The following is a 26538-nucleotide window of genomic DNA, read 5'->3' as shown; positions in this document are numbered from 1 at the left end:
AAATGAGTCTTCTTCAATTTATGGATAAGAACGTCACGCAAAAAGACACAAAAATAATATTGAAAAGAAATAAAAAGGACCCCAAAAAGGTACAAAATTAACTGCATTCTGACATATGATTGAAAATTCAACAATGATCCAAAAAATATAGAAAAAATGCACAACATGATACCAGAGAAAATACAAAAATAAGACATGGTTGAAACAAGAAACAAAAACAAAATTAGCAGCCCAAAAAGGATTAGGTATAAAAAATTGAAAATTTTCAAATAAATGAAAAATGATACTTTAGTAGCACCAAAACAACAGAAACAAAACAGAAAAATTATGTAAAAAACTATGCAACTCAATAATGAAGCAAAAAAGGATTAAATAGATACAAGCCTATAAAAAAACTGAAGAAGGAAAATGACAAGATATGGCACTCAAACGACACATATTTAACAAAATAATTGTACATGCATATCACAAAAATAATCCAAAAAATAATAAAACATTAGTAAAAATGATAATCTATACCTATAAAGAAGGATTTCTGTCTGTCTGTCTGTCTGTCCGTATGTTCCTTATAGAATCGAAAACTACTGAACCAATCGGCATGAAAATATGCATGTAGAGGTTTTTTGGGGCCAGGAAAGGTTTTAGTGATGGTTAGAAACTCCTCCCCCCACTAAGAGGGGGGGCTCCCATACAAATGAAACACAAATTTCTGCATAACTCGACAACTAATCAAGCAAATAGAACACAATTTGGCATGTGGATGTTTTCGGTGACAAGAATTTATTCTATGGTAAATTGAGACCCCTCCCCTCTTTATAAGGGGAATTATAACTCCTCTCCTCTTTAAAAGGGGGGGCTTCCATTCAAATTTCCTCATAACTCGAGAACTAATCAAGCAAATGGAACCAAATTTGGCATGTGAAGGTTTTCGAGGGCAAGAATATTTTCTATAGTAAATTAGGACCCCTCCCCACTTTAAGAGGGGGGGGGGCTCCTGTACCAAAGAAACACAATTTTCCTCATAACTCGAGAAGTAATTAAGCAAATGGAACCAAATTTGGCATGTGGGTGTTTTTGGAGACAAAAATTTTTTCTATGATGAACTGGAACCCCTCCCCGTTTTAGGAGGGGGGGGATCCTATACACATGAAATACAAATTTCCTCATAACTGAAGAACTAATCAAGCAAATGGAACACAATTTGGCATGTGAAAGTTTTCGAGGGCAAGAATATTTTCTATGGTAAATAAGGACCCCTCCCCACTTTAAGAAGGGGGGCTCCTATACAAACGAAATACAAATTTCCTCATAACTCGAGAACTAATCAAGCAAATGGAACCAAATTTGACACGTGGGTGTTTTTGGAGACAAAATTTTTTTCTATGATGAACTGGGACCCCTCCTCACTTTAGGAGGGGGGCTCCTATACACATGAAATACAAATTTCCTCATAACTCGAGAGCTAATCAAGCAAATGAAACCAAATTTGGCATGTGAAAGTTTTCGAGGGCAAGAATATTTTCTATGGTGAATTGGGACCCCTCCCAACTTTAAGAGGGGGGGCTCCTATACAAACGAAATACAAATTTCCTCATAACTCGAGAACTAATCAAGCAAATGGAATCAAATTTGGCACGTGGATGTTTTTGGAGACAAAAATTTTTTCTATGATGAATTGGGACCCCTACCCACTTTAGGAGGGGGTGCTTCTACACAAATGAAATACAAATTTCCTCATAATTCGAGAACTAATCAAGCAAATGGAACCATATTTGGCATGTGGGTGTTTTTGGAGGCAACCATTTTTTCTAGGATGAATTAGGACCGCTTACCTTTTTAAGAGGGGGGGTTCTCATACAAACGAAATACAAATTTCCTCATAACTCTAGAACTAATCAAGCAAATGGAACCAAATTTATCATGTGGGTGTTTTTGTAGGCAAGAATATTTTCTATGGTATATTTTTTATGGATTTCCCCACTTTAAGAGGGGGGGGCTCCTATACAAATGAAAAACAAATTTCCTGATAACTCGAGAACTATTCAAGCAAATGGAATCAAATTTGACATGTAAGTGGTTTTGGACGCAAGATTTTTTTCTATGGTGAATTGAGACCCCTCTCTTCTTTAGAAAGCGAGTTATGGCCCATCTCCCCTTTAAGAGGGTGGTCTTCCATACAAATGAAATGAAAATTTCCTCTTATCTCGAGAACTAATCAATCAAATGGAACCAGATTTGACATGTGGGAGTTTTAGATGGCAGAAATTTTTTCTATGGTGAATTACGACCCCTTCCCCTTTTAAGAGGGGAGCTCCCATACAAATGAAATTCAAATTTCCTTATAACTTGAGAACTAATCAAGCAAATGGAACCAAATTTGGCATGTGGGAGATTTTGGAGTCTTGAATTTATTTTACGATAGTTAGAGACCTCTCACCCCTGTGGTAGGGGGATATGGACTCTCATACAAATAAAACAGAAATTTTTGCGAAACTCAAAAACTAATCGAACTCGAGAAATTCGAGACTCTTCCATAAAACATTAGTCAATACAAGACCACGAAAACTATCTATAGTAACACTAGATCATTCAGGACGAGACGGTCGCGAGTGTTGCCGGTGACCCGCCGTCGGAAGCGCCGCCCACTGGGGGGCTTGCAAAACTCGAGATAGTGACAAAGATCATCCGAGATTCATGATTTATGTACAACACAGGTTAATTTGTGGCAATACGAAGTTTGTCGGGTCAGCTAGTGAAATAATAAAACTGAAAAAAATAATACCAAAATAACATAAATTTAAAAAAAAATTATGCAATAATTGACAAAATAAAACTAGAAATAATTTAGAAATAAGTATAATTAATGAAACGGTAAAAGGAGCAAAAATTATAATAGAAAACTGCCACAAAAATGAAAAAACGCAGAAATGATACAAAAATGGGACCAATATAACAGAGAACAGACATTATTAAAAAATAACAAAATATGGGTCATTCCATCTCAAGTGGACACAAAAATCGGAAAAATGGGATCCAACCATCAGCGATTTCAACCAAAGTTGGCATAATTGTTCATTCCGACCTTACAACCAATTCCCCAAGGCATTAAGCCGATTGATCAATCCCCCTAGCAGTGGCGCTACTTTTTTTTTACAGATTTTCAAAAAACGTCTGTGGCAAAAAAAGTTTCGGGTTTAAATATCTTTGAAACGGTTTGATGTAAAGACATGCCAATACAGTAATGTTTCGATTTTGTCAGCTGAATTTTGGGCTAATAAAATGGGGAAACTGACAAAATCGGGAATTTTTTTTTTCAAAATTCAAGACGTAAGACCTTCCAATATCGAAGACTTCTATTAAAAATTAAATGTTAACCCTCAGTTGGTCAACCGAAAGCACAATGAACCGGGCACAGCACACTTGTCCAGAACCTTTTTTGGTGCGCATTAGCTTTGAGCGGGAAAACTTGGTTTTAAGTTTATGAAACCCTTGGACGAGTTTCTTAAAATTAAAAGCTCTATCGTCCAGCGAAATTCAAATTTTGATCAATCCCCCTGAAAGTGAAATGATGATGATGATGATGATGGTTTTATTAAGGACCTTTTAACTTAAAGTCATTCGATGTGAAAATGTGAAAGTGAAATGTGGAATGTGAAAGTGAAATAATAATTTATTCTTCTTGAGTTTCAATATAACACGTTCATGTGTTCTGCAAAGTTTTACAGCATATTATTACAAGAAATTTTGCTGAAGACAGTAACCTTCTATCTCTTCAGCAAAGATAGAAAAATCCTATTGCCCATAAATGAAAGATCGTTAAAATCAGTCTTTCTACTTTAGCTGTTTTTACAGTTGTTGTATGATTTTTTCATGTTTTACAAAGTTGTACAAATAGTAAAAATACACAACATTGCTGAATATACTATACCTCTATCTTTGCTTGTTTAGGAACTATAGAACTTTTACTCTAAAAATACTCTAATTTTGACCCCGAATTACTCGCAAGAAGGCATCATTTTATTCAAAAACTCTCCCCAGAGAATCACAATAGTTTCCAGTAGCCTAAACAGTTTTATTATTCACGTTTAAAAGCACAAAAGTTAAACAAAATTTATAGGCTGACAAAATCGCGATAATAAGCTGATAAAGTCGGGGGTAGACAAAATCGGAACATTACTGTATACTTTTTCTGTGGATTTTTGGCCACGTAATCGAATGACGTTATCAGTTTTTAGGTAATTTGTCAACATTATACATTTTTTGCAATTTAAAATGAAAAATATGAATTTCTCAAAACACCCCTAATTTAATTTTTAATCAAATATGCTTAAAATGTTCGCCAGAACATTCTACATAAGAGTCACTTAACTAGGAAAAACAATATTGGTAGTTTGGGAGATATGGCGTTTTGAATATCTGGGGCATGCGAAACTCTATCTGAATTATTAATGAAAGTATGTTTAAACACGTCTAACTGACGCTTCCCGACATTTTCAAATAATGTATTTTGATGAAAAAGATGAATTTTCAACATAGAATCAACATAATAAATTGTCAACATAATAAATAAATAGACGAACGTTAGCAAAACTTGATACTTTCCGATGACAATTAGGGAGTATGTGGGTATCAGAATGTCTGCACACAGCAACGGCGGCTGTTTCTTTTACACCATACTACTACAAGCGCTAACAATCCGAACACGCATTTTTCGAGTTCTTTAAGCTAGGCAAGTTCACATATAAATGATTTTATTACAAAAAAAATTTACTCAAGTTCAACTTTTTTTTAGTCCTCTGTTTTTAAAGCTAATTTTGAACGGGGGACGACAAAAACTTTTGAAACAATTTGCAATGGCCTAAGGTAGAATTTAAAATGGCGCATTTATAATTTGAAACATTGAGTTCTTTAGATGATAAGGAACTAAACATATTTTTAAACCATTTTGGTGTAAATTTACTAAATCATTTCTGGATAATTTATTTTTGTAACAGTTTGTTTCATTATTGCGTTATTTAAAAATTATTTTATTTTGTTTTTCAGATTTTGTGTTAGTTTTGTTTAATTTTCCTAATATTTTTATATCTTTTAGCTTTTGAATATGTCGATACAGCAATGCAAATTCCCTGACCGATGGAAATCTTCTTATCTTTTTCCAATATATAAAAAAGGCGATAAACGTGACATAACTAATTATCGCGGGATCACGTCCTTGTGCGCTTGCTCAAAACTTTTCGAGATAATTGTTAATGACGCTATGTTTGCTTGTTGTAAATTCTACATTGATGCTGAGCAGCATGGATTTTTTCCAAAAAGATCGGTAACCACAAATTTGATGCAGTTTGTTTCCCGCTGTATGCAAAGCTTGGACTCTAGCCTGCAAACTGATGCTATCTATCTAGACCTGAAAGCTGCTTTTGACCGTGTAGACCACGGAATACTGCTAGGGAAAATGGAGCGACTGGGTGTATCTACGAACGCCATCTGCTGATTTAGATCTTACTTAACGAAGTGAAATTTATGTGTCAAAGTAGGATCTACTGTTTCCAACTGCTTCTCCAATCGATCTGGAGTTCCACAAGGCAGCAACCTGGGCCCGCTTCTTTTCTCGATTTTCATAAACGATGTCGCGCTTTTGCTTCCGCAGGACTGTCGGTTGTTTTATGCTGACGATACAAAAATCTTTAGAGTCATCACGTGCCAAAGCGACTGCGTGGAACTACAGGAATACCTGAACTCTTTTGTGAGCTGGTGTGCAACAAACTGTCTAACTTTAAGTATAGACAAGTGCAACATAATTTCGTTTCACCGGAAGCGTGCGCCAATCGAACATAACTACACTATTTCGGGCCACTGTCTCCACCGTGTGCAATGTGTCAAAGACCTGGGAGTGCTGCTAGATAACGAGTTAACATTCAGGAGCCACTATGAAAGTATCATCTCAAGAGCTAACCGCCAGCTAGGATTTATTTTCAAAATTGCCGATGAGTTTCGTGATCCTCTCTGCCTTAAATCGCTCTATTGCTCTCTTGTGAGATCGATCCTGGAAACTAATTCTGTTGTTTGGTGCCCATTTCACGCTAACTGGTGCAACAGAATAGAAATGGTGCAGAAGAAATTTATCAGCTACGCGCTTCGCCATTTGCCTTGGAGTGACCCGCTGAACTTGCCATCATACGAAGATCGCTACCGACTTCTTGGTATTCAGCCTTTGGAGTTGAGACGACGAATTGCCCAAGCTGTCTTCGCTGCGGAGTTTCTATCCAACCACGTAGACTGTCCTTCGCTACTGGAGCAGTTGAACATATTGCTCCTGTTAGGCAATTACGTCAAAGGAATTTTCTGTACCTAGAGCCGCGGAACCGCCAATTTGGCGCTCATGAACCTGTCAGAATTATGTGCCAACGTTTCAATGAAGTGTTTGAGTTATTTGACTTCAATGTTCCAGTTCATGTCTTTCGAGAGCGACTAGTCAATGTTTTCAATAGAAGCCAGAATTATTTTATTCATTAAGACAAACAGTCAGATGGATTTTTTGAAATAAATAAATAAATAAATAAATAAATAAATATCATTTTGGTACCATTTTCTGAATCGTTTTTCTTTAACTGTTGTGTAACTGTAAACTGTATTGTATTGTGTTGGTACCATTTTAATATCACTTCTGTATTATTTCCATTTCTGTATCAGTTTTCGATTTGTAATTTTGTGCCTTTTTGGGATTCAATTGGTTCCCTTTTTTTGTTTTGCTTCGTTATGGCGTTGTATTACAATTACACAGGTCTGCAAAAAATAATTTTTTTCCAGATGCATGAGATACTTTAGGTGAATTATATGTTTATTGAGGTGCTGAATCCAAAACTGATTTCCGTTTCTCTCCATCACGTACAGATTTTTTGCAAATTATGCTTCTTATATGGAAAAGTCATAAATTGGGTGGAAAAATTATTATCACAGATTCGTAATAAAGACCCTAAATAAGGTCTTTTTTATTATTTTTGTAAATTTTTACTTAATAAATACAGAAAAAATACTACTGTACTGAAATATTTTACCTTTACTATTTTTTTTCTCTTCAATACAGGGTTGCTTTACTCGGGTACGCTAACTTACGCACATTCAACTGCAGTGCCTCATAGAAGCAAAATCTGTAAAAAACATGTATGAAGCATCTGTATAGCTGAATGCAATCTACAATTTTGCTGAATAGAGTAGTGCATTATTTTTTACATTTATAATAGAAACGGCCTTTAAACCTTTAAACCTCTATTAATAAATAGAATGTTTGTTCGTTATTACTGCGTAAATAAACAGATAATGGAGTACTCAGTTCAGAAAGATTGTAGATTGCATTCAGCTCTACAAATGTTTCATGCATGACTTTTACCGAATTTGCTTCTATAAGGCAATACAGTTGACTGAGCACAAGTGGGCGAATTTGAGCGCACCAAATCTACTTTAAAATAATATTCTCCATAGTTTCTCCATCATATATGGTTTTCTTCCAAAATATGGAAGAGTTTACATTAATAAATACAATTCTGATGTAAAAATACATTTTTAATGTAAATTACATCCGGAATATTCCTGCTGCTTTATGTCTAAAACCAACTTTCAAGATTATTAAACAAATATTGCATGAAAACGTGACGTGATGGACAATTTTTATTATTTTTTCTGAAATCAGTGGACAAAAATCTGTAAGAATCAGTTGAAAAATCCCATGCAGTTTTTTTATGCAGACCTGTGTTATTTCTTGTATCATTTTTGTATCATTTTTGAATCAATTTTCTTTATCTTTCGTATCAATTTGGTGTCATTTTTGTATCATTGTTTTATTTACATGCCATTTTTGTTTGCTCATTGCGTCATTTGCAATTTACTTGTGTGTCGTTTTTGTTATTTTTTATAATGGTTATTCTCATTTTTATATTTACATTTGTGTTATTATGTTTGTACCATATTTATATAACTTTTGAACAATTTTTCTGCAATTATATTTATATAACTTTTGTGTCATTATGTTGTCATGTATCTTTTTTTTGCCATTGTGCAATTTTCATCGTGAAATTCACTACATTTTTTAATAAGGCAGAGTGTAAGATTTATATTTTAAATCATTACAGTTTTACAGTACAGTTTTTTGCTAAAAAATCAACTACATATATTTTTTTATTTTTTTTTTGTCATTTTTCCTGTATCATTCTGTATCATTTTTTAAAAATTCTTTTTGTTTCATTATTATGTTATTTTAGTGTTTTCTAGTATCATTTAGATTAATGTTTGTATATTTTTTCTTTTATTTGTAGGTCATTTTCGCGCTGGTTTTGAATCATTTTTATTTCCCATACCACTTGCAGGCTTCCTCAGCATCTGTTTTAGGATCGCCGTCTCTTTCACTCTCATTGTTTTGCATTGGACAGATTTTTGCACAGATATTTTTCCGTGCTGTACAGATGGCAAGATTTTTCCAACAAAAAGACGCAGAATTGTATGAGGCATCCCTGCTCACGTGCGAATAATCAGTATCAACAGATCGGGCTGCAATGAAGAACGAGAGTGACGACTGTAGCTATTAGTTTAACACACACTCACAAGAACTCGTTGCAATGCATGAGCAAATAAGAGCGATCCAAGTAACATTTGAGGTTTTAATACACTCTTATGATGGTATTTAAGACCAAAACTAGCCACGGAGACCGTCATAAGAGTACAATAAAACTTACATTGCTGCTTGGGGAGTGTTCAAAAGGGATGCTTATGCCAACGTGTTCGTTAGAATGAGTACGCGTGTGTGAGAAAATTAGACCACACGAGTGTGGGCTTCGCAACACTGGTTTTCAGTTTAATTACATAATATTTATATCGGAAAAACTTTAGAATAAAACCGAAAAGGACTAAACCAAGGAGCCCCAAAAAAGAAGTTCGTTTACATGACTCATGAGGGAGCAAACAGTTTGGTCACATTCTGGCGACAAGTAAACGACGTTAATTTAATCTGGGAAGGCAAAGTTGGTGTAATTAAGTTAATATGCAACTAGAAGTGAAACAGTAAAGCGTAATGGTTGTTAAAACGTTCATATTTCTTATGATAATTTCACTAGCAGCTTTATCGTATTGTACATGGTATAACAAGCAGATCATAATCGTATTTTCGAGCTATTAGAGAATGCCTAATCATAAATTTCTTCGCGCAAGAATTTAGCTACATATTCAACTACATTGCGTAACAATACTGCATTACTGCGTTATAGCTCACGAATTGTATTTCAACACTATATATAGTTACTTTTTTAATGCTCAATGTTGCCGTATACTGATATACGCAATTTTCTGTTATTTAATGCTTTTTAATCAAATTTGAGTATAGGTCCGTCCCACTTACCCCAGTGAATCGGGGATAGTCAGCCCGTAGTCGAGTATCAAAATTAGGGTATTTTTTATATTAAAAGTTCTACAGTTCCTAAACAAGCAACGATAGAAGTATACTAAATTCAGCAAAATTGTGTATTTTTACTATTTGTACAACTTTGTAGAACATGAAAAAGTCATGTACCTATTACGAAAAAAGCTAAAATAGAAAAACTGATTTTAACGATTCATGTATAAGAAATAGAATCTATCTATCTTCGCTGAAGAGATAGAAGATTACTGTCTTCAGCAAAATTTCTTGTAATAACATGCTCTAAAGCTTTGTAGAACGCATCAATGTGTTATATTGAACCTGAAGAAAAATAAATTTTTTATTTCACTTTTAGAGAGATGTGGGACTGAAATGTTGATTTCCGTCAGACGATATAACTTTGAATTTTAAGAAACTCTTCCAAAGGTTTCTAAAACCCAAAACCAAGTTTTCCCACTCCAAATATGCGAATGGTTTTTGTTTTTGGTTCTGGACCAATGTGCATAAGTCTGTTTGTAGCATTTCACCGCACGAACTGCATCGTAAACAGATTGCACGTGTTACCGAAATTGATTTTAATATTTTAGTAATATGCTAGGGAAAGTGTGATATTTAAAAAGTAAATTGAATTGAATCTAAAAATGTTGAACCTCTGGCCTGGCCCTGGCTGGCCAGGGCCCAAAGTTGTAAACTTTTCCTGCCATACTATCGTTCCATTTAACTAGATAGCACACTTTGGCAGGCGGTACGGCACGCTAATGTTGCTACTGCTGCTCGAGCTACGAGGGAAGCTCACTTTGGAAATGGGCGGTGGGTGTTGTAGGTAGCACGAGAAGCATAGAGTCGAGCATTAGGGAAAGGAAAAAAAACCAGGTCAGTGCATCGTTTACTGGAACTTTTAGTGTTTCCAGCTCGTTTCGGAAATTGGATTCACGAGGGCGGGTGCGGGTGGAAGGAAACGAACAGAGCAGAGCAAAAAAATTGTGTACTAAAGGCAGCAAATGCTTTCCGAGAAGGAAATTGCGCGCGAGATGCCAAAATAGTTCCTCCCATTACCTGCCTGCCAACGTTAGTGTTATTCTTAGTGCTGTTTTTTTTTATTTTCGTTTCTTCTGCTGTTCTAACTTAAATCAATGTTGACTTGATTTATTTCTTTTGCTGCTAGGAGATTAATTTGATACTCTGTATTCTCTGTTTTGCGCTCCGCTGCTGTAAAGATGTGACATTTAATTGTAATTTCATTATGCTGGCCTGCTGTGCTGGATTGGTAATTTGATAAATGAAATTCTGTTGGTACAAGAACACATATTTTGTATAGATAGTAGAGTATTACATACCTAAATAAGCGGATACATCTTTCCGCCGAACTGGCAACGGAATAAATTACAATGACATTTCAGCAGCACTGCAAAATTCTCGCGAGAAGCATAGGATATAATGACATCATGCTTGTTTGGATACAAATTTTGACAGTTCGTTTAGATACAACGGATTTATCCTCGCTTATATGTGTAACACTCTACTATTTATAATAGGGATATTCACGTAGTGCTTGTTATGTTGCGTATGCGTGTATATACTGCCGCTACTCGCATAACAGGCGGAAAAAATCCTTCAACGCACATGACCAAATCTCAATCAATACAGAGTTATTAAATATTTTTAGTTTTCAGTTCTATTGGCCTTAAATTAGCTGTAGTACAAAAAGTACGCTAGCTCAAATCTGTTGCTTTCATTCGAAAGTTAAGAAAGTTTTATACTCAAAATTGCCCTTAACTTTCCCACTTCATGTTCATGTTTCTTGAGGCTTTTTTCATCCAATTTCTCCTAAAAAAGCGTAATAAAGTTGATTGCTTTTATCTACCAATTTGAAGCTCTGATATCGTACTACGTTCCTTGGTGTGAAACGGCGATCTCTTTTAGTTTCGTTGTAATTAAATTTTAAACGTATCGTGTTGAGTGTTAAGCTACTACTTGAAAACTGCATGAATTCATACATCGCGCATAGCATACTAGATTACCGCGTGCAACGGACACAGTATGACACGTATGAAAAACAACAACCGCAATAACAATAAATTCTCGGGTAATTTTTCAAGTAGACCTATGTGACAATGAGTGACTTCGCGTCTCTTCTCTTCCGCTTTTCACGTCTACATAAATGCATAAGAGGTCAGTCCCGGTGTATTGGTTAGCATTCCCGCCTCTCACACCGAGGACCCGGCTTCAAATCCCAATCTCGCAGAAGTCACGAGAGACCCAAGCTGTTAAAGTGACTTTAACCTAACAAAAAAATAAATAAATAAATGAATAAATAAATGCATAGAAAAGAAAATTTTCAAAACATTCAGCTAACTAGTGACATCGGGAACCGATTCATGCAAAGTTGATGTGTTAAAATGCATTGGTATCGCCATAAAAACCGGAAGAGAGAAGACACGAAGAGAATCTCTCATTATCACATAGGTCTATTTGAAAAATTACCCGAGAGTTGATGGTTTGCCTCCACTTTTACTTGCATACTCCTGCAAAATTCAAGCACCTTCCAGTCTGAAATGAGACTGGTAAATCGCTGACGCCACGTTCCTTTTCGGAAGCGACGCACAGTGGGACGGCTTGAAAAATAGGCGGACATCAGCTTTTGCGGCGAAACTATTAAGTTTTGCGCATTAGTACCCTCGCAAAAGTTTCTTGGTTTTTGATGTATTTTTTTGTTAGATAAAAAAAATTTCATTAAGGGGGTGGGTCAATATATAGAGAAATTAATTTTTTTATTTTAGGTCCAAAATAAACAGTTTCTAAGGAAAAGTGGTAGAAGACGTTATTTAAAGAGTATTTGGTGAAGGAAGAAAGTTTCTATCCCTTAAGGGAAAAAAGACATTGAGCTACACAATAACAAACCCCCTTAATATCAGTTTTCCTAATTTTACTTGCTTATTTCCATTTTTACGTAGTTTTGATGTTCAGTAAAGTTTAAGATAGAGTAAAAATACATCTTTTTGCTCAAGAGAGCGAAGCTCTAACTTTATGGGATTTTGAGCTGTTGCAATTTTCATATAATTTTATAGTCAATTTTAAGGAGATTTATTTCAAAAAGGCGCAAGTATGCGCAGCCATCCTAAGCGATTTTAAGTGTTGTGATGTAGTGCCTTTCATTTCATGTATATGTCACGGTGGAACACGGTGGAACATTTGAGGAAACTGCGACTAAAATATCACGTTTTCCGTCTGAAAAATTACATAAAATAACATAATAGACCAATACAAATGGTATAAACCCGTTTAAAATAAAAATAAATTTAATAATATATGATTCAAAAATTCAATGATGCTAAATTTCTAAATAACTGTTCATTTCTTCATCGTTAGCTTCGGAGGAGTCAAGAGTACCGTTTCCCGTTTGCTGCTTCAAAGTGCATATTAGTCATCATATATGTTGCATTTTGTTCCTAATTGCATACGCTTATGTTCACAGAATATCTACAAATCATGATATATTTAACCGCTCAATGCTATCCTCTGATCCGATAATTTCAACAGTGGGTAAGAACACAAAACGGAAGAAAATGCTATTTAGTGAAGCAGCACTGAAGTTATTGCGTGAACTCTTCCGAAGCTAACGATGAAGAAATGAACAGTTATTTAGAAATATAGCATCATTGAATTTTTGAATCATATATTATTAAATTTATTTTTATTTTAAACGGGTTTATACCATTTGTATTGGTCTATTATGTTATTTTATGTAATTTTTCAGACGGAAAACGTGATATTTTAGTCGCAGTTTGCTCAAATGTTCCACCGTGTTCCACCGTGACATATACATGAAATGAAAGGCACTACATCACAACACTTAAAATCGCTTAGGATGGCTGCGCATACTTGCGCCTTTTTGAAATAAATCACCTTAAAATTGACTATAAAATTATATGAAAACTGCAACAGCTCAAAATCCCATAAAGTTAGAGCTTCGCTCTCTTGAGCAAAAAGATGTATTTTTACTCTATCTTAAACTTTACTGAACATCAAAACTACGTAAAAATGGAAATAAGCAAGTAAAATTAGGAAAACTGATATTAAGGGGGTTTGTTATTGTGTAGCTCAATGTCTTTTTTCCCTTAAGGGATAGAAACTTTCTTCCTTCACCAAATACTCTTTAAATAACGTCTTCTACCACTTTTCCTTAGAAACTGTTTATTTTGGACCTAAAATAAAAAAATTAATTTCTCTATATATTGACCCACCCCCTTAATGAAATTTTTTTTTATCTAACAAAAAAATACATCAAAAACCAAGAAACTTTTGCGAAGATACTAATGCGGAAAACTTAATAGTGTCGCCGCAAAAGCTGATGTCCGCCTATTTTTCAAGCCGTCCCACTGTGCGACGCTGCGCTGCGTTGTCGTAAAAGTTCCTGAAATCAAATCGAAGTGTAACAAAACGAATATTTCTGGATTTGTGTTTACACAGAAGGTAGTAGACGATCAGAAAATCTGCAACCCTACTCCTGCTGCGCTGTCGTTGTCGTAACAACTTGCGACGCCACAGCATCAAGGGTGAATGTCCGCGAGTTCTTCTGGAGAATACATTTTAATACTGCAATCACAGAGGCGAATGCCAAAATCTATATAAAAGAAATACTGCATTCGTTTACAGAAACGTTATAGAAAGACTTGAGATGTCTGTTTTGTTGATGTTTCGGGTTGTGTCGGTCGCACGCGGTGATGTAGTGGGCTATGCGTGATGTCTGAATGTGCAGATACTAATTCAACACACAAAATGATACGTTTAAAATTAAATTGCACCGAAACTAAAAGAAATAGGGGTTTCACATCAATGAACGAATTGTAGAACAATTCCAGAGCCTAAAATTGGTAGATAAAAGTAATCAACTTTATCATGCCGTTTTAGGAGAAATTTGAAGAAAACGCCTTGAGAAATACTTATTTTAAAGTTCTTTGCTTCTGGAAAGTTACTAAATTTCATGAAGTAGAAAGTTTAAGGACAATTTTTAGTACAACATTTTTTCAGCTTTCGAATGAAAGCAACAGAATTCAGCTAGCTAGCATACTTTTTGTACTAGAGCTAGTGAAAGGCAAATAGAATCGAACACTAAAAATGTTTGATAACTCTGTAATGATTGCGTCTTGACCATATGCGTAGAAGGATTTTTTTTGCCAAATATGGTCCTCTATCATCTCCTGAAATATTTGAACCGACTTACTTAACACCCTGTGCACATTTTGATTCCTTTTTTAATTTTTTTTTATTTTGTTTTGCATTTTGGTATCTTTCCTGAAACATTTAGCATTTTTGTACCAGTTTTTTCTAATATTTGTTTGGGTTTTTGAGATTGTTTTCGATCCTTTCGTTGTTATACTGTAAAGTTGTTTTGTATCGTTTCTTGTGTAATTTTGTTTAATTTCTGTATGATGTTTGAATAATTTTTTTAAATTCCGTATCAATTTGCATTTATGTATCAGTTTTTTGTTTTATTTTGTATTATTTTGAAGCTATTTTTGCATTATTATTGTGCCATTTATATGTCGTTCTGGTTACAATATTGTGTCATCTTAATGTCTCTTGTGGGTTATTTTTGTTTTAGTTCTATGTTATTTTGGTTTTAATTTTGTATTACACTTATGTTATTTTCTTTATGTTTCTTTCATGAGCGTCTTACAGAGTGTAGATTGAGGAGAATGATACTTCTCCTTTTAATTCCACTAATTATTCTTAGTGTGTGTCAAACACACGTTTGTTGCAAAATCTATGTTTATTTCAATGATATTCCGCGCGTGTAAGAATCAAGTGAAAGGATTTCCTGTAAAATTATCAGGTCGCTGTCTGTATAGCATAGCACTTGAGAACTACCTACCAGGTTTTATTTTCGGTTTTTATTGCTAGATTCAGATTGCAGATTCAATTGACTGCAGTGCCTCAGCGAAACAGAATTCAAGAAATTAGTGTAAGGGGCATTTGTTGTGTTAATTATTTTTATAATATTGTAGAAGTACAGTTAGAGAGTATAGTTTTATCATTTGTATTTCTAGCGCTAAGGGGCTGCTACCCCATTGTTAGCAAAATGAGCGCTCTTTTTGTTGCCAACAATATTGTGGATAATAGAAAAGAATATAGAACCATAAAGAAAACGAGGCAAAAAAGACAGAAAATGTAGACAAAGTAGGCAAAGAGGGAGAATAACGAAATAAAAAAGGAAAATGGAAAAGAAAAGCAGGAAAATAAGAGTACAAAATACAGGAGCAGGAAAATTGAAAAACGAGAACAAAAAGAAGAAAAAAAATGGAGAAAAAATGATAACGGAAGACAAACGAGAGAAAACGAAAAATAGTACGTGAAAGAAAAGGAAGAAGATCAGGACAGAATAAAGGGAAGAACGGAAAACAGGAAAACAAAAAATAGAAGAAGGAGTTAACGGGAGAGAAAACGAAAAACGAGACTGGAAAATAGGAATAGCGGGCCTGATAATAAGGAAAAATGGAAGAAAAAAATAACAAAAAGCGGAACACAAAAAAGAAAAATCAGGATTGAAAAGGGCGAAAAACGGGACAGGCAAAAAAGAGAAAGATGAAACAGGGGGCAGTAAAAAGGAAAAACGTGAGAGAAAAATACGGAAAACGAGACAAAGAAGACGGGAAGGAAAAGAAAAGAACATGGCTGAAAAAGTGCAAAATGGGAAAGAAAAAGAAGGAAAACGAGACAAGAAAGGAAGAACGGAGGGTAAAACAAGAAAAACCTAAAGGGAAAAGAAGAATAGTGAGAAAGAAATAAGAAAACCGATAGAGGAACTGAGGAAAACGGGAACAAGAGGTCAAGCGGGATATAAAAGGAAAAAGATGGGACAAAATCGGAATGAAATGGAAAGATGGGACAGAAAAATAAAAAAATAAAAACAGAAAAAACGGAGTTAAGAAAAAGGTTACACTAGAGAAAGAAATTAAATACGGGAGATAAAAAAGGAAACCCAATGGGAAAAAGGTGTCCCAAAATAGAATGAACGTGGCAGAAAAGAAGTAAAACCGGAGCATCTAAAAGAGGAAAACGTAACAGATGAAGATGAATAATGAGAAAGAAGAGAATGAGAAAAAGACGGTAACTGGAAAAGAAAACAGCGAAGAGAAGAGCCGGGAAACGGGGCAGAAAGTTACAAAAATTAGTGAAAAACAAAAGGAAAGCTAAAAATAAGAAAAAAGGGACAAGCAAAGTAGAAAAACGAAACAATGAAACAGAAAATACAGGATAAAAAACGATAAAGAGGCAAAACGGAAGGAAAAAGTAAAAGAGTAAAAGTAAAAGTAAAAAAGTAAAGACGAAAACCAAGAAAATAGTACAGAAAAGAAGAAAAATGGAACAAAAACTGAAAAACGAGACTGTAAAAGAGTATTCAAGTAACAGAAAAGAGGTAAAACGTGTGAGATAGTAAGACGAAATATATTAACCCTAATTTTATGTAAAAGTTCATATCTAATTTCATATCCATGTCCAAATCTAAGTACATACAATAACATGTTGGGCCCAATTTCAGGTCCAAGTAAGCCAAATTTGAACTCTGCTTTCAAATTCGATTCCTAGTACAATTTGAAATCCGATTTTAGGCCTAAATTCAAATGTAATTCCAAGCCTAATCTTCAAAGTCCAATTCAAATCCAATTTCAGTTCCAATTTAGGTTCAAATTCGAGCATAATTTCAAATCCAATTTCATGCCCAATTTCAAATCTAATTCGAGGTATATTTCAATTTCAATTTCAAGTACAATTTCCAATGAACTTCAAACTCTTTTTCAAGCTCGAAGCCCGTTGTAAAACTTCAAGTCCAAATTACTACAAATTTAAGTCCAATTTAAAATCCCATTTTAATTATAATTTTGAGTTTAATTTAAAATAAAGCTTCAAACCCAAATTAGTTCAAATTCAAGTCTAATTTAATAATTTCTAATTTGTGATAAGTAATAATAGATTCGCTATCCTACAATTGCTCGATTTATTCGTCCAAAACATTATTTTGCAAGGTTGACTGTCCTATTTTCTGTTTATATCTGGGCGCACTAGTGATAATAATTAACACTACAATTGCCCTTTACACTACTTTTTCAAATTCTGTTTCACTGAGCATCTACTGAGCAAAAAACCGAAAATGAAACCTGCCACCAACTTAACACCGCTCATCCACTGTCGCTGTCATTAAATATTTTGTGCTCGTGACTGGTGGTGCAACTAAAGAGCAACATCAAATTTGTGTCAGTAACGTATTAGTCACAAACGCCAAACATGAATTGCAGGCATCTAAGCTTGTTGAACTTCCCCAGTGCGCGCGGTCCTATTTCAATGTTGCTCCATGTTGCACAAAAGACACTAAAACGCCGTCCGCGCTGGTCGGCTGGCGGATGACACTATTGCCATCGCCATCGGTCGGTAGCGAAATCCGATTACACGTTCTTATCAGACCGAGGGGCACAATATGTTCGACAGGGAGCAAGAAAAAAAACTTATTGCCTCACGTCAACACGTTTGATGCTCTCGATTTATCCCGTTTTTCGACCGGACCCCGTGTGCCTATTTTTTCGTTCAAGAGAAGAACTTGACGAAGGGATATCCTCCGATCGTCGATGATTATTTTTGCCAGTTTGTATTTTCGTTCTTTGTTCTTTGTTCCTGTGTGTTTATTTCCACTATCTAACATTTTAGAAGTGAGAGATACTTTTTTTCCGGCTGCCCGTCCGGAAAGTGCCCATAAAGATGCTCTTCAAGAGTGGAGGAGAAGCTTCGCTTCCATTCCGACAGTGCGGTGCGGTGTGACAGCCCTCAACCGGAACCGAGGGTTTATCATTAAAACGATTCGATTCGTTCCAATCGACTCTGCGCTGCCATTTATGTCGATCCCTTGCGCTGGCGGGTTCGATTTCAATGTACGAGACGAGAGATAACGAGAAGTTGGGTAATTGAACGTAACGTTTATTTCGTTCGGTGAACCCAACCTGGATGGATGTTGGGCGAAGGTAGAAGGTAAGGGTTGTAAGGGCGGTGGAACTTTATCCGCTTCATCATTCGGAAAATGTAGCGAGAAGTTATAAGTTTAAATGGATTAGATAAAGTTTTTCCGATGGTTGACTGGCGGGGATTGGCTGTTGGAGTGTTCCTCTGAAGGGTTCATATAAAATGTTACTCATCCTTTAGGAGATTTTAGAGCTGTTCAGGTGGGTTTTTATTTTTACGACTATGGACGAATAAAAAAAACATGCTGTCCACTTACATGAAGTTTATGTATGTATAAATGAGCAGTAATTGGGTTGTCTTACTTTTTAACTCAAGGAAATCGATCGTTTGCTATCCGAGGAATAATTTGCTGGAAATAAAATTAGCTTTCGCAGAAATGACAGTTAATTTAAGCTGCTCTTCGCACTTCTGCAGAGCATAATAAATTTCCAGGAAATTTTCTACCTTTAGTTTACCACTACAGCTTGTAGCAAGTAAGTAGAAAGTAAAATCTACTCAATACATCAATGGCATCGAAGCCAACATCTCCCATTCATCATTTGCCTTTTTCTTATTCTTTCACCAGCCGGGTCGGTGGTGGTGCTTCCTGCTTTGGCATCACAATAATGATTCCTTCTGCACTACGGAAACCGCTCTTTCGCCACCACTCTTTTGCAATTCCAATTTCCGGCTTCTCCGAATCGGTGAAGGAGTAATTCAGTCGACTACCTTCTGCCTCTTCAACCATGGAACCATGAAACGAGGAACCCACCATGGATGCGGGCAATCTCGCACTATCATCTGCATGATATCGTATTTGAAACGATTCAGTTCACCTTATTTCATAGAATATTAATAGCATCTAAAAGCATTTTCAGATACGGAGTGCCCACTCAACTAAACAATTTCATCTCGCAGGATGTTACGCAGTTACTTTCCGTGCCGGTGCTTAAATCAGCCACATTCTAAAGCGCAATAACAATGTTCATCGTTAAACCATCTAAAGCTCAACGTAAAAGAATTGAATTTTAAGCTCATCCGCGGAACGTTCGAAGGCCATGATTTTATGGCGACATTCTGTGTCGCAATTCCAGAACGTTACTGCAGTACAACAAAGTTATTTTGTTTTCTATTCCAAGTGCAGTTAAGTACCTCCAACGAAACCGTTACGAGCCAGCTGTCTCTGCCATTAAATGGCGCATCGATTTTATTATGTCTGCTACTGAAACTACGCTCCAGCTATAACTGCAGTCGAAGTAATAAATGAGCTTTAGTTTTTTGTTCGTTTTGTTCCATATTATTTTCCACTTAGATCGAAAAGTACAATCCGTCTCCATCGTCTCCATCGGTAATCGTCGAACGCGTGCGGACGCACGGTACTTTATTCGAGTCATTCATACAACGCAGACAACAACGCAGTCTGATTGTGCAGATAAAAGCGTATTATCTCTGCCAACCTAATCCCGCTCAGATGGCACCGGTAACAAGATTATCGTTAACCGACATTGTTTCCACTCACTGTAAGCCACCAACCACCACCCCATCATCGTATGTCACCCACACGACCCACCCACGCGATCGGTACACACGTCTTGTTTGTTGTGTCGTTCGCCACGATAAAGTGTAGTGTATAGCTTTTAAAATGCATAAAAACAAAGCACTGACGGTCGTCGCTGTCGTTCTGCCGGGGAGACGACACACATGACACACGAACACAAACACCCATCGTTTGATACCGCCCCATAACAATGTAACATTACGACTTACCTCGGCAGCGTAGAACTTCATGTCGGACTCGTTGAATACGCCGTGCTGCGAGAGATGATAGTGCAGATCGCCACCGTTCATCAGGTCCAGGATGAAGCACAGCTTGTCCGGTGTGTGGAAGGCGTACGTCATGCAAACGATAAACGGGCAGTCCACCTGTGGAGAAGGGTGAGAAGGAAGGGAGAAAACACACCGTTTGTCACAGGCGTTAGTATGTGATGATGATGGTCGGATAGTTGGTCAGTAGATGAGTTTGAGAAGTTCGAGATTTTCAATCGATTAAGTTCAGAATGTAGAGAGCTCTTCATCATGAATATATTTGTTTTTGAACAATAAATTAAATGGATGAGTTCGAAAGTTGGACCATCCACTCACTGAGGTGATAGAATTGAGAACATTTTAACACACTAGTGTGTTCGGAAATATATTGGAATCGAGGATTATGCGTTGTAAACTCGTCACTAGAGCCGGTTTGTGGAGCTTCTCACAAAAAAACAATCATTACGCAAATACCTAGGATATGGAATGCCGACTTTCTCATTTTGCGATACGACGTAGCACATAGGGTATGTCATAATAAAATCGGAATAAAATTGGAATCGTAAATCCAGAGAAAGAACTCAACCAAATACCAAACAAAACTGAAATTGATCTAAAACTGTCTAACAACAGAAATGAACAAAATAACTTTGATAGCGGCTTGTATGGAACAAATTGTGGTTATGAAATAATTACTCGAAGTAGAATAAAGTTTAATTTAGCATAAACGTTGTTATTACTCTTACTACTACTTTGTCTAATTTTCTTATAAATGACTAAGCATTCTCGTTCTTGTTTTCATTTCAGTAAGTTTTTTTCTATAATTTCCTCTCAATTATGGTAACTTTTTTGTTTATACAGTTTGAAAAAAGTATTACTGAAAGTTCAAATTTTGCGCAAAACTTGATTCCGACTTTGTTTTAAAAGATTTTAATTTTTGATTTAAGTATCAAATGAAAGATGCCTTGAAACAGTGGACCCCTCGTTCGCTCAGAGGCATGACAGTTTAAAAATAAGTTAAATTCTTATCATACGTTGAGATCTATATCATGTGATATTTCCTAAATTTGCAATGAAACAACTAAAAAATGGCATGGTTTTATACAGGGCTTTCAAATCGAGTAATCTCTTGGATTACTTGGATGGACATCTTGGATTTTGTCGTCATATTGGATTTTCTCAATAAATCGCCCTTTTTGCCATGGCTCCCAACCGATTTGATTAAATTTTAAGACCACCAACGGAAAGCTTTTTAATGGTGGTCCTAAAATGAAAATCGGTTGGAGGCCTCATATAGTTAGTGAAAACGGCGACTTTTTGATAATATCAAATATGACGATCGAATCTAAGATGGCCGCCAAAAACTTTGTACGGTTCTTCATCATACTTGGTACACATGGTCTTTGATAGAAAACAATTGGCGCAATCCTTCCAAAGAAGACAGATTTACAAGTGATTAGGGGAAACAGGAGGGAGGGCTGACAAAGGGTAGACACAATCAAATGAAGAAAAAGGGTTTTGTTTCTTGCATTATGAGAATTTTCGTTACAATAACAGATGTAGGGGAAGGGCGATAAAGACGGACACTGCGGGAAAGACGGACGGAAATGTTACTATAGACTGAATGAACACTTTTGAATTAAACTGCCGATTTTTAGCAGCGCAGCTGTCAAATTTGTAAGCAAAACAAAGAAAAAATGCGTAGATACGCTAACTGATGTAATTTTGTGTGTGAAGAGTATTATCCAAGTCGGGAAAGACGGACACACAGATTTTGAGCCCATTTTGCCCAACAATGATGTAACATTGCAAATCTATACCTATAAAAATGGATTTCTGTCTGTCCGTATGTTCCTCTTATGATGGTAAAAGACCCCTCCCCCCACTAAGAGGGAGGGCTCCCATACAAATCTATGCCTATAAAAATGGATATCTGTCTGCCCTATGTTCCTTATAGAATCGAAAACTACTGAACCGATCGGAGCGAAAATTTGCATATAGGGGTTTTTGGGCCAGGGAAGGTTGTTATGACTAAGAGGGGGGGCTCCCATACAAATGAAATACAAACTTCCTCATAACTCCAAAACTAATCAAGCAAATAGAACCAAATTTAGCATGTGGGTGTTTCTGCAGGCAAATTTTTTTCTATGGTGAATTGAGACCCCTCCGCTCTTTAGCAGGGGAATTATGGCTTCCATACAAATGAAATACAAATTTCCTCATAACTCGAGAGCCAATCAAGTAAATGGAACAAAATTTGACATGTGGGTGTTTTTGGAGACAAGAATATCTTCCCCACTTTAGGAGGGGGGCTCCTGTACAAATGAAATACAAATTTCCTCATAAATCGAGAACTAATTAATCAAATGGAACCATATTTGGCATGTGCGTGTTTTTGGCGGCATGCATTTTTTCTATGATGAATTAGGACCCTTCTCCCTTTTTTGGAGGGGGGCTTCTATACAAATGAAATACAAATTTTCTCGTAACTCGAGAACTAATCAAGCAAATGGAACCAAAGTTGGTATGTGGGGGGTTTTTGAGGCAGGAATTTTTTTAATGATGGTTTGAGACCGGGGTGAGGGGTGGTATGGGGATAAGGACTCTCATACAAATAAAACAGAAATTTTTGCGTAACTCAGAAACTAATCGAACTCGAGTAATTTTAGACTCTTTCATAAAACATTAATCAATAACAAGACCACCAAAAACTATCAATAGTAACATTAGATAATTCAGCGCGGGACGACCACAGGCCGCGAGTGTTACCGGTGACCTGTCGTCCGAAGCGCCGGCCGCTGCGGGGGGCAGCCCCCCGTAAAGATCACTTCTATCTAGGTTTATTTATTTTCCTATATCTACTGACCTCTATTACTTTCCTTCAGTTGGGTCACATGATGGCGAATATTTAAATGCTATCCGCTTTATTTTATCAGGGTAAGTAATGGGGGAGTTGTTTTCTACTTTACTGTGAGGAAAATTTGTATATTAAAACACCCATGAACTCCCCAGAGACTTGCAAAACTCGAGATTGTGACAAAGGTCATCCGAGATTCACGATTTATGTACAACACAGTTTAATTTGTGGCAATACGAAGATTGTCGGGTCAGCTAGTACTTACATATTATATACGTAAAAGTAACCAGAAGTCATATAACAGTTGGAATAGGCCAACTTTTACAAACGATTAATTCGTCACCAATTAAAATATTGAAGGAAACCATTTTATTTTCTCGCTCAAAAAGGGGATCGGGAAGGGGGTTTCCCCAAACCAATTTTTTTTCTAAATACATGATGAAATACGTTAATCTTTCTTAATACTGACAATTCGACGACACGTGGCACCTTTTTGCGAGTGTCCGTCTTTCCCGCCCATGCGCAGAAACTCCGATTTATACATAATGTTTATAATATTTAAAAAAGCATAAATTTTGGAAGAAATTTTCTGGCACACGTTGTAACTTTATTAGACATAGACTGGACAGGGACTGGAGACTGGTAATGGTTTAATTTGTATGAAATTACCATCAATACAGTTATATTTGAGTAGGTATTGAGTCTTTACCTTAAGGAGTCCGTCTTTACCGTAATTCCCCTACAAGTGACAGAGAGATAAAGGAGCCCGAGTAAGCTAGTTTCATAATATTTGTTAAAAGTTTGGTAGATATTTGGTAGCTTAGGGGTTACTCCCGGTGCAGTGGTAAGCATTCACGCCTCTCACGCCGAGGACCCGGGTTCAAATCCCAACCCCACAGAAGTCATCCAAGCTGTTAAAGTGACTATAATCTAACAAAAAAAAATTTTAGGAATCAAAAATCACGAACGCACTAGAGACAAAGATATTGTCCCTACTTGAAAATGTTGCGACAATGTATGATGAAAGTCTCGTAGCTGTTTAGCGTGGATACAGATGTTTCATGACAACTATATTGTTGCCTGCAAAAAGGACACACTGCTGTATGCAATACGTATTGTACGCAACAAAAGCAAACCTAATCATGGTACACTGTGTCGGCAGCGGCAGTGTTTGGTAGTTACCAAGGTAACGTTGGTAACTTTTGTACGCCAGACTTTAGGTCAAAGCAAGCTGGTATTTTTCTTAAGGTTTTTACTGTTTGTCCTTTTTGTTCAAGTTGCTGATAAAGTATTGTCTTTAACCAGCCGATTGGTGACAAAGACATATTTTATTGTATACCTGCATCACCAACAACAAGCGCTTGTGACCGCAAGTGTGTATCAAAATATATTCTTATCGAAAATTGTCCTGCTTGCTGGTGTGAATGGACGTTTACAGTGACTCAAACTCGAATTCGTACGGCACAGATTTCGTTTTTCTACGATTAAAAGTTTAACAGAAGTTTTAGGGAAATGTTATTCAAGTAAAATCATAGTGTCAGATGTTAATTTTAAGGTATGATATCTGGTTTTGGAAAAATGGTTTTTATTTATCTGAAAAAAATATTATAAATTAGCGTATGAAAAAATCCACTCAAATCCATATTCGTACGGGCTCCGAATTAAGTTTTGATTTCGCAGATGTGGCTTAATTTCAAAGATTAGCATTTAGTATGGTATCCCTTGGTCAATGCAACTGCCTTTAGTCGTTTTGGAATGCTATCTGCTAGTTTTTTCGTGTATTTGGTGGGAATTTGGTCCCATACGTCCATTAAGCGCTTTCTAAGATCGTTTTTGTTAGATATTTGATGGTTTTCTAACTTTTCTGTAGAAATATTCCATAAGGTTTTCAATGGGATTGATGTCTGGAGATGTTGTGATAGAGTATCAATAAGTTTTGAGCAGTTGTAAAGTAACCATGTGGGTTTCTTAAGTGCTTTGTGCTTTGGGTCATTGTCTCGGTAAAACTTGAACCTCTGACTAAATCCCATTTTGTTTGCACCTGGCTTCAAATTTTCAACCTGGCTAAATAGACATTTTGATCCATTATACCATCGATCAAAACTAAATTGCCAACACCTTTAGCCGTAATCCACCCGCTTAACACCACTCCACCCCAGCCGTGTTTAACCATCGCTTTCAGATTTTTTACATTTAGTTCATTGTTTGGCTTTTCCCATACAAAACGACAACCTTACTTACTTACTTACTTAATTGGCCTAACGTCTTATGACAAGGCCTGCGCAGTATAATTTCTCTATCTGTTTCGGTCCAGGGCAACTGATCTCCAGTTCCGCGGGCACAAAAAGCAAACCATCTGAGCCAAAACGGATAGATTTCTTTCCAGTAAGACATTATTTTTGCAGATGAGTTCAGATTTACCATCTTCATACGCTAATTTATAATATTTTTTTCAGATAAATACCATTTTTCTAAAACCAGATATCATACCTTAAAATTAACATCTGACACTATGATTTTACTTGAATAACATGTCCCTAAAACTTCTGTTAAACTTTTAATCGTAGAAAAACGAAATCTGCATGTGCCGTACGAATTCGAGTTTGAGTTACTGTACATACAGTGGTTAGACAAATTGATCGGGACAGGCAAAATTTTGATGAAATTCAAACGGCCATAACTTTCACAAAATTGAGCATTTGTAGATGAAACACATTGCATTTGACGGGAAAATTTTTCTGGTTTTCCTAAAATATTTCAAGATTCGCAATAGTTAGCGGACACCGGAGATATTCCGGATTATCTGGGTGTAACTGATTTTTTTCATCGCTAGTATCTTTTTCTGTCATGGAAATTTATTAATATTCATATTTTATCCCAAAACTAGATTTCATTTCCAGTCGATTGGTGAAAAAAGAACGGAAATCCGACGAAAAACAACCAAGTTACCAAGCCATTTTCGTAAAATCAGTACTAGAAACATCTATTGCTCTGGCCAGTTTAGGACATGACGCAAACCATGTCCATTTTATGAGCCATTGACACTGGAGGCATTCCCAGGTCCGCAGCGTGCCATGGCAACCCTGTAGCAGGTTCTAGGTACCCCGGCGGAAGTGGTCGTTTCAGGGAATATTCGAATTCAGGATTTTCAACCCTCGTAAATTTTTGAAGTTTGACATCCATATTGGAATGGTTATGGTCATGTTTCAAAATGGTCATAAAGGTAAGACATTACTGGTAACATTTCCAGAACTGATTTCACTAAAATGGCCATATCTCGGTTGTTTCTCGTCGGATTTCCGTTCTTTTTCGACAAATCGACTGTAAATCAAATCTAGTTTTGGGATAAAATATGGAAATTAATAAATTTCGATGACAGAAAATGATACAGGCAATTAAAAATCAGTTTTTGACATACACCCTTACAACCCGGAATATCTTCGATGTCTGCTGACTATTGCGAATTTTGAAATGTTTTAAG

General features: G+C 36.1%; 1 protein-coding gene across 1 annotated transcript in view; it reads right to left on the bottom strand.

Moving 5' to 3' along the window:
* Window positions 1-26538, bottom strand: part of LOC128738867 (G protein-coupled receptor kinase 1) — a 269395-nt gene that overhangs the window by 11207 nt on the left and 231650 nt on the right. The window contains exon 7 of the mRNA XM_053834320.1: window positions 20162-20317. Within this exon, the coding sequence (XP_053690295.1) occupies window positions 20162-20317 (156 nt within the window). The remainder of the gene's footprint in view (window positions 1-20161; window positions 20318-26538) is intronic.

The sequence above is a fragment of the Sabethes cyaneus genome, chromosome 2 (assembly GCF_943734655.1).
Source record: "Sabethes cyaneus chromosome 2, idSabCyanKW18_F2, whole genome shotgun sequence".
Lineage (NCBI taxonomy): Eukaryota > Metazoa > Arthropoda > Insecta > Diptera > Culicidae > Sabethes > Sabethes cyaneus.
Note: the sequence above shows the minus strand (reverse complement) of the source record. Positions and strands in the feature narration are given on the sequence as shown.